Raw genomic sequence first — 14,592 nt, forward strand, 5'->3', positions numbered from 1 at the left:
CAAGCGCTAAGCAAAGATGAAGAAATTGGCCCTTTTTGATGCAAAATAAGCATATTCATATATGCAGCAAGGACTTGTTTTTATAAGCCACATGGTGATTTTTAGGCTGACAAATCGGAACATATTTTTTTCTTTATTTTTTTAAAAACCGAAGCTGTTAGTGTATTCTTCTATAGTCCCTAAACATAGCCTTATAACTTTTTCTGATTTGGTATAATTTTCACTTGAGAAAAATATGCCCAAGAAAGGATTTATACGAATTTGACTTGGTTCGTCTGCTAAAGCTCATCAAACTTATGTTAATGAGAGGCTGATAAAATCGGGGGCTGACAAAATCGGGTCAAAAAGCTGATAAAATCGAGGATAGACAAAATCAGGAGCTGATAAAATCGGGACTTCACTGTATTAACTTTTCTAAGTAACACCTTGAACTATTTTGAATCGCTCAAAAAATAAAAAAAATGAATAAATCTTCAGCTTTAAATTCTTGTAGACACAGTAAAAACCCTATTTTATCAGCCCTTGATTTTGTTTACCCCCAATTTTGTCAGCTTTTGACCCGATTTTGTCAGCCTCATATTTATCAAAAAGAAAGAAATAAACAAAATACTTTCCCAAAAGGTTGAAACAATTTCCATTTTGACACATCGGTAGGGGGGTGCACTGAAAATGTCCAAAACTATTGATTTTCAACAGTCCTCAACTTGCTCTTCAATTTACACCACTTTCCCAAAATGTTTAAAAAAATTCAGTTTGGCTCGTTGATACCTCTAACATATCCATAATATTCGAAAATAGATAATGATCATTTATCATTAATTAAATCAAACCGCGATCATGGCTGATAATTCTCACTTGTGATTTTTTTCGAATCGCTCGCTGCAGACATGTAGAATCATGCCACGGCAATTTGCGAAAAAATCATAATCGATAATTATCAGCCATGATTGCGGTTTGATTTCTTATTTTGATTATGATTTTCCCGGCACTGACTGGTCCGAGCACCGCAATTATTGGAAAAATCTAAAAAATGTGTCTCCACCAAAGGCGTTTCTAGAACAACTGTACCGTGTGATTTCGAAAAATCCTTTCTCACCAGCGCTTTAGCCAGCCACTGGAAATTCTATAATCACTTCAATCACATCAACTTTATAACCAACAACTTAGGTTTTGTCCGACTTTAGTTTGAAGACCTGCGACTGTGCGTCAGTGGTGTTGTCGTTTTACACATTTGGCAGCAATCAATAAAAATATTCATTATTTGTATATCAATTTGCAAAGGGTCATTTGGGGTATTGAGATATTAGGCGCTTAAAATTCGTACATTGAGATCTCGAGTCGTGATTTACCAGGGGTCTTCTACTCCGCCATGATTTCTATGCCAACATCCAAAACGTCGCGCTAAGTTCGATCCCCAATAAACAGAATCAATTTCATTCGACAAAATTTTGTGATAGTCGAGTTCGTTCAATTTGTTGGTGCACCATGGTGTAAAGTTTTTGTTATTCGCCGACATGTCCAAAACAACACATTTCTTCAATTAGCTATCTAATATTTTGGCTTTTTAAAAATTGAGTCATGCCGTACGGTATCTGACTAGTGAAAATCGAGCTTCGAGCAAAACAAGCAAAACAATTTGAACCGTCAGTGGGGCCCATAATTTGTGTGCCTCAGGGATACCAGGTATCTTTTTCAAATGTCTTCACATTTTATAAAAAATTTCTTCATTTGTCTTCACCGGACAGAATTCGGTTAATGATTTTGAGCCAGAATTCTGACAGAAATCAGTCAGACATCCAAATAAATTTGTCTTAAAAATGAAAAACACGTCTTCACAAGGTCGTCAAACGGTGAGATAACAAAATTCTCACAAGTTTCCTATCTCATGCCTCCACGCGAGTCTAAGTCTATTGATGGCATTTGGTCCTCAGACCGGCGACGACTGGGTGCTATGAGCCTTCTGCCGATAGTAGCAGAATGAGAGGGTGCGAACAGATCTAGTCGAGAAAACATTGCCGTTAAAATTAGCCCCAATACGACTACTCTGACCAGTATCTATGATCACGGGTCAATACGTATTGAAAATTCGCCGCGTCTGTTTTTATTAACCTAATTTCAAGCTCCGTTATTGCATCAGGTTAACAATCCTTTATAGATCCCTTCAGTGTTCGTTACTATCGCTCGTATACTTGTATTCCACAACAATCCGATATGGAAAATAAGAAATAGTTTCCTTGATTTATAACATTTCGCGCTATTTTTGCCTGTATTATGTGTTTTCACTCGTTAGTTTTAAAGCCAATAAATATATCGTAGAGAAGAAGTAGCGAATTCTGTCCAAATACTGTTGCAATAAATAGTGATCCGGCCCAATACGCAGATAAGATTAGCTTTTCTAGGCAACACTCCCACGGTCGGCTGTGTGGAGTTCAAATTGCTTTTGTTTAGGGAACATAGTATACTCTCGGTAGCCGGCTGCCCAGAGTTTAAAAAGAACCAAAAACTAAACAAGATCTTCTCTTTTTCGAGTGATCGTGCACTCGAAGACTAACTAAACAACTACCTAATAAAAATGCTTTACAGGTCGCATCGTTTGCTTGGAGCGAATCCTAGACCTGATACCCTTCCAAACTACCAACTCCGCGACACCTATGGAAGAGCCTGATGAATCATCGTCCTTCCGTTAAGTAGGTGGAGCATCAACACTTCCTGTCTACCTTATCCTTTATCCTTCCCCGTGAACGATGGAGATGGGGGCGGCCGGCAATGATGGCTATCATGCTGTTGAGGTTTTAATATGGGTCGGATTGGTATGAATTCCTACTTACCATTTCCTAAGCAACTCTTATTAGATAATCAGCGGTCAAACATGATGAAGTCAGTGTGCAATCCGCCAAAATCATCGTCACAACGCACGGTGGTTCCAATCCCTAATGGAGGCGGTCATAAATATATTCAATGCAAATTTTGATATAAAACTGCAATTTTATAGTAAATGTGGGTCGCAGAATTCAAATTTCGCAATAAAAATTTGATTAAATCCACCTTACAGTGTGCTACGACCTTTCTTATTAAATTAAGATTCACATTTTTTTTGCTCCTGATTTTTTTAGTATCGAATAGTACTAGTTGTGCTGCGCTGGTAAAAAAATGAATAGTTATTCATTGGAAGTTCTCTAAATTGTAGCTTTTGCACCTGAACGCAAATATTATGATATCGTTTTCGGTGAGCATGGTATCTCGTGAACCAACTCACAGACCAATCTGCAAATGTTGTTCGTAATTATTATGGCAAGTTAACTAAATAATTTTAAATAAATCGTGTATTTTTTCATTAAAAATTATGGTTTTCTTAAATAAAAAAATGTGTTTTCCTACAATAAAAATTATCCCAAAATAAAAAAACTCCGTTAGAGTACCAGGTATTTTATAATGGAGAAATAGTTTATGATTTCCAGTTTATTGGTAAATATTAATCGCATTGGGCTTTTTTAACGTACTTGAGAACGTAGTTGTGATACGAAGTGGAGTGAGACATTTGCCTCTTAGATCGAATATTCCGTAGCGACATGTGTTTCAACGAGAAGCGTCAAATAAATTAATATAACTCAAGTTCTAATAATTCAATCGATAAGAAATTTTTGGAAAAGAATAATTAAGCTATATAGTTTCGAGATCAAATACAGTTTTTCAACTTACATTATCCCGTTAAACAGATATAACATCTTAGATCTTCTAGGCAGTCTGGGCGCAGAGATGCACAGCTGAATCCTAGTTTAAGTGGAACTGGACAGCCTAACGACCATTTTGAAGAGAAGTTCGGGAAGGATATCGAGGAACAAAGTTAGTTAAAATCATATTGAAAAATGTTAGGTAAATTTTTCTACTACATCTACAAACAAACCCATTTTTTTGCCCTCCGTACACTAGGGCACAGCAAAAAAAAATATTTTTTGAATTCTCAAAGGCCCCCCTCTCATATTGTGACAAATGTCAAAGGAAGCTCAGTTGCCAAATTTCACATCATTTGGACAATTTTAGACCCCCGCCCAGTTCGCTTGAAATTTTTTGAAATTGGTAGTATGGGGAAATATGGAGGAAAAATACATTAAATGCAATAACTTCTGAAGTAGCAATCAGAAAATTACAATTTATACCTCTTTTGAAAGGAAATAATTTTAGTGTTTGAATAAAGATATACTTGTTTCTAGAAAAATACGGGAAAGTGCGGTACTGGGTCATTTTGGCCCCAAAGTCCCCTATTTTTAATGATTTTTCTGCTCCGTGATGCAAATCATACATATTTTGTAGTTTTTCTAATGTGAAAAAATCTCAGAAATCGAACGGAACCCTTTTGACCTTAGTCCGAATACGAGAAGTTGGAGTTATAGGGCTTTTTGTCAGTCATATTAAATTTTATCATTTTCTCATGCATATATCTCTATTATTCTTCAATCAATTTTCATAAAATGTAACTTATTGAACGTGTAAAATTCTGAGGAATAAAACAAAAATAAAAACGTTATAGGTAAAATTCAGAAACATCAAACTTTTTGATATTTACTCTACAAATCTCATTTTTTTCATTATTTGTCCTAATACCTCAACTTCCCCTATTTTCCTAGGAATGAAACTTTTCTCATGTGATCCCTAACCATATTTTACACTAAAAGTAGTAAATTAAATAAGAATTTTGTTGTTAAATGGAGTTAATATGAGCGATTTTATGATAAAAATGTGAAATCGACACTATATGTCAGATAATTTGATGTTCCTGAATTTTGCCGGTAACGAATCTATTTTTGTTATAATCCTAAGGATTTTCCACGTGCAACAAGGTATAGTTTATGAAAATTGAGTGAAGAATAATAGAGATATATTCGCGAGAAAATGATGAAGTTTAATATGAATGACAAAAGGCCAACTTCTCGTATTCGGACTAAGGTCAAAAGGGTTCCGTTCGATTTCTGTGATTTTTTCACATTAGAAAAACTACAAAATATGTATGATTTGCATCACGGAGCAGAAAAATCATTAAAAATAGGGGTTTTTGGGGCCAAAATGACCCAGTACCCCACTTTCCCGTCTTTTTTTAGAAACAACTATATCTCCATTCAAATACTAAAATTATTTCCTTCCAAAAGAGGTATAAATTTTAATTTTCTGATTGCTACTTCGAAAGTTATTGCATTTAATGTATTTTTCCTCCATATTTTCCCATAGCACCAATTTCAAAAAATTTCAAGCAAAGTGGGCGGGGGTCTAAAATTGTCCAAATGATGTGAAATTTGGCATCTGAGCTTACTTTGACTACTTGAGTAATGTTGTCTGAAAAAATATGAATATTAAAAATAACAGGTCGACAAAAATATTTTTCTGGCGAACAATCGATTATTGATATTATTTACATTATCAGTAAATAACGAACCACCCTATGCATTCTTCTAAATATTAAGAAAACCAGTTAATTATTGACAAAATTCAATATGAAACTGTAAAATATACATCCAGAACAATGAAATTGCAAGATAAAAACACGCCTTTGCCGAAATAGTTTTTTTATATTATTGGCCTATGGGGAGACCACTGTGCAACGCAACGCAACGCAACGCAAAATGAAAAACACGTCTTCACAACATTTCAAATGTCTTCAAAATGAAGACAAATCTTCAAATCTGGCATCTCTGGTGTGCCCGCTAAGATGTTGATTTATGTCAGTTCAATACAAATGGGATTAGGGTGCCATATACGTGTGATTTACGCTACCGCCCTCTCCAAAAGTCGTTCCTTCTGTAAAGGCCTTGATTTGCTCCAAATTCAAACATCTAAACGCGTCAATACCAACGCAACTGGAAAATATCATTTCTGAACCTCGTATTGGACCTGCATCTCTGCTATGACAAGCAAAGTTTCCCAATTTCTGTTGGAATACTAATTTCGTAAAACAATAACAATATTTACAAAAGCACCACTTACCTATAATGGAGTGAACACGAACGCTTAGCTGTGTTCGTACAACGAGGGAATTTTTGCGGCTGAAATAGAAAAAAAATAAAACGATCAATTTAGGCAAACACACGTGTCTGAACATATTTACTGCCACAACAAATGAGCTAATGTGCGAAGGTCTATTTTTAGTTCGGGTGATGCATTCGATGGACGAACGATCAGAATTTGAGTATTCCATTTGCAATGAATTGAACCACGATTAGGTATACTGTATACTACCCATGATCGCTTAGTTGTCCCGTTTTCTATGGGATTTCCTATCATTATGGGACAGATATGCGATCATGGGCAGTATAGTACCCTGACAGCCATCGGTTAACATTTGCTATTTGCGTATTTTGTGCCCAACAGCCGCAATTCATCTCGATATATCGTAGGCCTGTGTTTTGCTTACACCACTACTAATGCAATGCACGAGACGAACGTCCGCCCGACAGTTATTCACAAATTTAATTGAGTTTTTACTTGTTCATAATTGAAAGAATAAATTTCCTTCCTGCAGTTTGTTCCCAACGCTCTGCTGCTGACGCTTGCTTGCTTCGGTGATAAATTTGATCATCGCCTAGGTTGCTTCGCCATATCGCGGTGGGAAATGTTGCCAAATTTTTTCCATCTCTTCGCAAAGAATCGGTGGGGAACATTTAGTTTTTATTATGGAGTACAGTAAAATTCTACTGGTTTATTTGTGATCAATCCAATTAGACAATGCCTTTACCGAATTCTCCCAAAAACGAAATATGTCTAAACGTCAAACACAATTGTTCAATCTTTAAAATGTTATGACCGTTTTCGGATTTCAATAACCTTGAATCAGATTTTTAAGCAGAATTCCATTTTAAACATGAGTAGGATTTCCACAAAATTCCACCATCATTTGGGTTGTGTTGTTAGAAATTGAACAGCTCTGATATAGATACGATATTCTTTTACAGACAAAATGAATTATTATTGCTTTGCAAAACAATGCTGTAAATTAGAAAAATCATCATCAGTTTACAGACGGAAATCGCTGAATCATCTATGAAAACTCTACCATCTAAAACGTGAATAAAGCTATCTGTGCATCTATCAGCTGTAAAACCACCGTATCTGCCAGCACGGACTCCGGAGCCCGAACCGGAATGCAATCAAAAGCCACTCAAGGCACGTAAAACGATGGTAGTTAGCATTTTAAAACTTTCTTGCTTCTAGCTTACGATGGCGCGGAAGCTGCCGCACTGTCAGACTCTGCACAAACATCGCGCTTGACAACGTGCTGAGCTGCTGAGGAAGCGCAAAAAATAAAAACTTGTACGAAATCATTAGCAACCTAGCAGCAGCAGCAGCAGCCAGTCGCACAGCCAGCACGCGGACCGACGAAACTGAGAAGCATAAAGTTGAGAAATTACTCCCGCAGTAGCCGGCAATGCAGCACCGGTGTGCGATTTTCCCGCGCTAGCGAAGATGGCACAGAAATGAACCTCGATTCCTGGAAGGGCCACCACTGCTCTTCTTCGCCACCCAGGTAACGTACGGAGGCATTTGGGATGACCGAGACGTGGAGAAAGTTTGCCTACAATTTTTTTTTGCTCTGAGGGTGTCAATTTATTGCATTTCGCCTCGTTTGCCCAGTCGCGGTAAAAATAAAGCATTTTTATCTGGAACTGTTTAATGATCATTTGTCGTCTGGTCGTTTCTTGCCCTTAGAAAGGTAGCAATTTCAGATCGCGTGGTAACGTAGACTAATGGAACGTTCTCGCCTTTTGGTAGGAGACAGCACGTCTTGAATGTTACAAACAAAAAATTCACATCGTGTATGTTAATGAGACTTGAAAAATCAACAGCACTTGCGGCACAACAGCTACTTATCGGAAGTGTTTAACAGCCAAATTAGCTTTCGTTTTCGGTTGGTGAAGCGACAAAGTACTACGGCACAAGAATAACAAAAAGTAAATGCTGGCTGTGCGATTGCATTCGAGCTCTACGACAAGTTCGCTATTATAGCCAAAGGAAACGCCAGCAGCATTGGAATTAGCGCCATGTTTTATCAACCCATCACCCCATCGTGAAGTAATTCCACACAGCCGCGGGCAATTTGATTAAAAACAGTCGACTTGGGCAGGTTTTTTACGGTTTTGATGGCTTCAGACGTGTGAGCGTTAAAAGTGAAATCATTTTTCGACGCAGCCCAGTCATAATTAAGTCACGACCATGCCAATCAGAGTCCGCAAAAAAAAACTGCCAACAGTAGCGGGTGGCGGAATTTATCGGTTGGCCTCGCCCGGCTTGCAAGTGACGCCATAGCTGCAAATTGCACTGCCAAGCTGAATCGGCGAACAGCTGTAGCGTGCAGGAATCGAAAATGGTTTGTTGGAGTGGAACACACTGGGCAAACGTAGGTTTTGCGAGTAGAGTTCATTGTCAATTCATTGTCTCGCGGTGGAATTTAGCAGGCTGAACGTGGCACGCAAAGTGCAGAAACTACATTGTTGCATTAAAACGTTTTCATTATTACCTATCGGAGCCAGAGCACTTTTCATCCGTACCGATGCTAGAGATGTAACGACGGCTAAGGATGTGAGGGTTGCATTGATGTGACGAAACTTTTCAAATTTTAAAATAAGCTCTTTCAAAACAAACTTCTGTTGTAGTATTGCATAATCAACCAACAGAGACCACGTAAAACAATAACGACATTCCAATCATACTATGTTGCGTTTCGGCTTCGCCTCATCAGAAACCGACACTAACTTATTGTCGGAATAGATTAGCGCCGGCTTGACGCAAATTCCTTAAAACTAAAGCACACTATGTGTTTCAATCGAACGACTGATCAAACGTGATGTCCCGTTCGAGCAGAAGTTCTGTTTATGCCGATGAGACACAGTGAAGCCGAAACTTGTCTTGGCTTAGCAGGCCTATGCGAAAGCACTATGCTATATTCCACCCTAAGGAGGAAAATTTGGTAAAAACCAAAATTTCTCACTAGGGTGAAAATCTATTCCGACAATAAGTTAGTGTCGGTTTCTGATGAGGCGAAGCCAAAACGCAACATAGTATGAAATAAGGATTTGTGACCTTCTGTACAAAGACTGGTTTTTACCAACAACATTTTCACCCTAGTGAGAAATTTTGGTTTTTACCAAATTTTCCTCCTTAGGGTGAAATATAGCATAGGACATTCCAATTCTAAGTGAGTCGCATATTACTTCATGACAATCTACAAAACGATGTTTTCAAAGCCATAGTTGAATTTTCAATTTTCTGATTTTCCCCATGTTTATCGACTTTTACAATTTAACTTGAAGAAGCACGTTGTTATGCCACACTAAATGAACGTATACACATTCGTTATCGAGCACTCAGTCGAGATAGAAGTCTTTTGTCATCGGTCCGTACACTCTATAGCGACAAATAGTGTTAATCCGCGTTCAAGGTTATTTACACACTCTGCGCCTAGTTGAGGGTTCAGTATTTTTTCCCTTCTTTTGTGTTTCTGTTTCTGAGTACCGTTAGCCGGTCAGTGAAGTGAAACAGTGTTCTTCTAGTAAGCCGTCTGGATACCGTTACATACACAAGCTAAGTATTAGTTTTCGTTACCCCTTCTTGGTTGTCTTAATAACGTGCACTGGGCAATAGGCCCGTGCAAAAATGACTTCCCCTGACGGCGGTTCATCTCAAGGTGAGATGGACGTCGAAATAAAATCGGCTCCCCGGCTCAAGGTATATCCGAGCTCGGCCACCGGGCCATTTGTGATCTTCTTTCGGACCAAAGAAAAAAAGTGTTTGAATCTGTTGCAGATTTCTCGAGTTCTGACGGATCGGTATTCGGCCGTGACAGAAATATCTAAAATTCGGCCTGATAAGCTTCGGGTGGTGGTTAACAGTTCAACTCAGGCAAACGATATTGCTGGATACGAGCCCTTTACGAGGGAGTACAGGGTGTATATTCCAGCTAGCAGGGTTGAAGTCGGTGGGGTCGTTTCCGATTCGAGTCTGAATTGCGAGGACCTGCTAAAATATGGGACTGGCTGTTTCAAAGACCCCATGCTTAAGCCAGTGAAGATACTGGAATGCAAACGTTTGCATTCAGCATCAGTCGCAGCTGACGGGAAGAAAACATACGTCAACTCAGACTCTTATCGGGTGACCTTCGCCGGCTCTGCCCTGCCTAATTACCTCCTTTTTGACAAGGTTCGTCTACCTGTTCGCCTCTTTGTGCCGCGGGTCATGAACTGTACTAATTGCAAACAATTGGGACACACAGCCTCCCATTGTAGCAATAAAGCCCGCTGTGGGAAATGCGGTGGGAATCATGCGGATGATTCCTGTGGTAGAGATGTCGAAAAGTGCCTCTACTGTGGGGGAAACCCACATGATCTCCCTTCATGTCCCGCGTACAAACAGCGCGAGGAAAATCTTAAGCGTTCCCTTCAGGGACGCTCTAAGCGATCTTTTGCAGAAATGCTTAAGATAGCTACGCCACCTGTCTCTACGAACATCTTTACCAACTTGTCTACTGACGAAGGCGACTGTGATGAACCCCAGGAGGGAACATCTTCTGCTGTGCCTAGAAGTAGTAGAAAAAGGAAGAACATTTCCTCTTCCAAGCTTCGTCGTAAAGGCCAGAAGGTGTCTCTTCATGGTCCCCCTAAAATAACTACTCAAGGAAGTACTGGTGCAAAACCGAAGCAAGTCGCTCCCGGTCTCAGTAACCTGAGCTCAGAAAAGGAGTTCCCAGCACTTCCAGGAACATCAAAAACCCCAAGTGTTCCCATATTTCAGCCAGAGAAAGAAAACAGTGCTGGCTTAATAAATTTCTCTGACATTGTGGATCGCATTCTTACAGCGTTAAACATTTCTGACCCCCTTAAAAGTATCTTGATAAGCTTTCTCCCCGCAGTAAAAACATTCTTGATGCAGTTCACTGCGAAATGGCCCCTCCTTTCAGCGATTGTATCCTTCGATGGCTAATTCATCGAACGAGGTCAAGGATTTAATCACTGTTCTACAGTGGAATTGCAGAAGCATTATCCCGAAAATCGATTCGTTTAAAATCTTACTAAATAATTTGAAATGCGATGCATTTGCCCTATGCGAGACATGGCTCACTTCAGAAATAACCCTACACTTCCACGATTTTAATATTATTCGCTTGGATCGAGAAGACTCTTACGGAGGAGTACTTTTGGGGATCAAAAAGTGCTATTCTTTCAATCGGATCGCCCTCCCCTCGACACCAGGCATTGAAGTTGTCGCTTGCCAAACCAGAATTAAAGGCAAAGAACTTTGCATTGCTTCCACCTACATCCCCCCTAGAGCCTCAGTTAGCCACCGACGGCTTTGCGATATTGCGGAACTCCTCCCCGCACCGAGGCTAGTTTTAGGTGACTTTAACTCCCACGGCACGGCATGGGGTTGCCTTCATGACGATAATCGATCTACCCTACTCCATGAGCTTTGCGACAACTTCAATATGACTATTTTGAATACGGGTGAAATGACACGGATTCCTGTCCCTCCAGCGCGACCGAGCGCCTTAGATCTGTCCCTCTGCTCGACATCGCTGCGGTTAGATTGCATGTGGAAGGTAGTCTCTGATCCCCACGGCAGCGACCATCTGCCAATCGTAATTAATATTGCTAACGGTTCAGGGCCACCGAATACAATCAATGTTTCGTATGACCTCACACGAAATATTGATTGGAAGAGCTACGCGTCCGCGATATCCGAAAAAGTAGAATCGACACAAGAGCTTCCTCCGGAGGAAGAGTACGGGTTCCTGGCTGGCTTGATTCTCGATACCGCGATTCAAGCTCAGACTAAACGCGTACCAGACGCGAATTCACGCGGGCGTCCTCCCAATCCATGGTGGGACAAAGAGTGCTCAGACGTGTACGCGGAGAAGGCCGCTGCGTATAAGACCTTCCGGGACGACGGGCTGCCAGCTAGCTACCGACAGTACGCGATGGCGGAAACGCGCATGAAGAGTTTGATAAAAGCCAAAAAACGTAGCTACTAGCGCCGGTTCGTCGACGGACTAACGAGAGAAACATCGATGAGCACTCTTTGGAGTACGGCCCGGCGCTTACGAAACCGAAACAGTACCAATGAGAGCGTGGAATATTCAAACCGTTGGATATTCGATTTTGCCAAGAAGGTTTGTCCGGATTCCGCCCCGGCACAGAAGATCTACCGCGCCGCGTCCCCTCACAATAACGCGAACGAAACACCGTTTTCGATGGTGGAGTTCTCACTTGCTCTCTTATCATGTAACAATAAAGCCCCAGGGCCAGACAGAATCAAATTTAACTTGTTAAAGAATCTGCCAGACTCTGCCAAGAGACGCTTGTTGAATTTATTTAATAAGTTTCTTGAGGGTAATATTGTCCCTCATGACTGGAGGCAAGTGAAGGTCATTGCCATTCAAAAACCAGGAAAACCAGCCTCCGACCACAACTCGTATCGACCGATTGCGATGCTGTCCTGTATCCGAAAGTTGTTCGAGAAAATGATCTTGTTTCGCCTCGATAATTGGGTTGAAGCAAATGGCTTACTGTCAGATACACAATTTGGTTTCCGCAAAGGCAAAGGGACGAACGATTGTCTTGCGTTGCTCTCAACAGAAATTCAAATGGCTTATGCTAGCAAAGAGCAGATGGCATCAGTTTTCCTAGATATAAAGGGGGCTTTTGACTCAGTTTCTATCAAAATTCTTTCTGAGAAGCTGCACCAGCATGGTCTTTCACCGACTCTAAACAACTTTTTGCTAAACTTGCAGTCTGAAAAACATATGCATTTTTCGCATGGTGATTTATCGACATCACGAATTAGCTACATGGGTCTTCCCCAGGGCTCATGTCTAAGCCCCCTTCTCTATAACTTTTACGTGAATGACATTGACGAATGTCTTGTCAATTCCTGCACGCTAAGGCAGCTTGCAGATGACGGTGTGGTCTCTATTACAGGTCCCAAAGCCGTCGATCTGCAAGGACCATTGCAAGATACCTTGGACAATTTGTCTGCTTGGGCCCTCCAGCTAGGTATCGAGTTCTCCACGGAGAAAACTGAGCTAGTCGTATTTTCAAGGAAGCGTGAACCAGCGCAACTACAGCTTCAATTAATGGGTCAAACTATTGCTCAGGTTTCAACTTTCAAATATCTCGGGGTCTGGTTCGACTCTAAAGGAACCTGGGGATGTCACATTAGGTATCTGAAACAGAAGTGCCAGCAAAGGATCAACTTTCTCCGTACAATAACCGGAACATGGTGGGGTGCCCACCCAGGAGACCTGATCAGGCTGTACCAAACAACAATATTGTCGGTGATGGAGTACGGGAGTTTCTGTTTCCGCTCCGCTGCGAACATACATTTCATCAAACTAGAGCGAATCCAATATTGTTGTTTGCGTATTGCTTTGGGTTGTATGCACTCGACACATACGATGAGTTTAGAAGTGCTGGCGGGCGTCCTTCCGCTGAAAAATCGATTTTGGGAACTCTCCTATCGATTGCTCATCCGATGCGATATCTTGAACCCGTTAGTAATTGCAAATTTCGAAAGGCTTATCGAGCTCAATTCTCAAACCCGATTTATGTCCTTGTACTTCGATTACATGGCACAAAATATCAATCCTTCTTCATACTATCCCAACCGTGTCAATCTCTTTCATGCTTCTGATTCAACTGTTTTCTTTGACACATCCATGAAAGACGAGATTCGTGGAATCCCGGATCACATACGCCCGCAAGTGATCCCAAGCATCTTTCATAGTAAATTTCGAGAAGTCGACTGCAACAAGATGTTTTACACCGACGGGTCAAGCCTCGACGGCTCCACTGGCTTCGGTATATTCAATCAAAACCTCACCGCCTCATTCAAACTCAATGATCCTGCTTCAGTTTACGTCGCAGAACTTGCTGCTATTCAGTATACCCTTGGGATCATTGATACTTTGCCCACCGATCATTACTTTATTGTCTCGGATAGCCTCAGCTCAATCGAGGCTCTCCGTTCAATGAAACCTAGAAAGCACATTCCATATTTTCTGGGGAAAATCTGGGAGCGCCTGCGTGCTTTGTCTGCAAGATCGTACAAGATTACCTTAGTTTGGGTTCCCTCGCATTGCTCCATTCCAGGTAATGAAGAAGCGGACTCTTTAGCTAAGGCGGGCGCTTTGCAAGGTGACATATATGAAAGACCAATTAGCTTCAGCGAATTTTTCAGTATTACTCATCAGAGAACCCTCGAAAGTTGGCAAACATCATGGAGCAATGGTGAACTGGGAAGGTGGCTACATTCGATAATCCCTAAGGTATCGACGAAACCTTGGTTCAGAGGGATGGATGTGGGTCGGGATTTCATTCGCGTGATGTCTCGGTTCATGTCCAATCACTACACGCTGGACGCACATCTCCGGCGTATTGGGCTCGTGGATAGCGGTATCTGCGCTTGTGGCAACGGTTATCACGAAATCGAACATGTTGTCTGGGCATGCGCCGAGTACTGTTCTGCCAGATCTCAACTATTCGATTCCCTTCGGGCCCGAGGAAGATCACCCAATGTCCCGGTCCGAGATGTACTAGCAAGCCGCGATATTCTCTA

At 40.9% G+C, this 14,592-nt stretch overlaps 1 protein-coding gene across 10 annotated transcripts in view; it reads right to left on the reverse strand.

Annotated features, from left to right (window-relative positions):
* LOC131692285 (FH1/FH2 domain-containing protein 3) overlaps window positions 1–14,592 on the reverse strand; it is a 428,161-nt gene that overhangs the window by 135,098 nt on the left and 278,471 nt on the right. For all 10 annotated transcript variants that reach the window (XR_009305953.1, XR_009305954.1, XM_058979247.1 and 7 more), the window contains one exon: window positions 5,977–6,035. Coding sequence is in view for 8 of the 10 variants with exons in the window: in XM_058979247.1 (XP_058835230.1) it covers window positions 5,977–6,035 (59 nt within the window). In the remaining 2 variants the exon portion in view is untranslated. The remainder of the gene's footprint in view (window positions 1–5,976; window positions 6,036–14,592) is intronic.

Source organism: Topomyia yanbarensis, chromosome 3 (assembly GCF_030247195.1).
Source record: "Topomyia yanbarensis strain Yona2022 chromosome 3, ASM3024719v1, whole genome shotgun sequence".
NCBI classification, from domain to species: domain Eukaryota; kingdom Metazoa; phylum Arthropoda; class Insecta; order Diptera; family Culicidae; genus Topomyia; species Topomyia yanbarensis.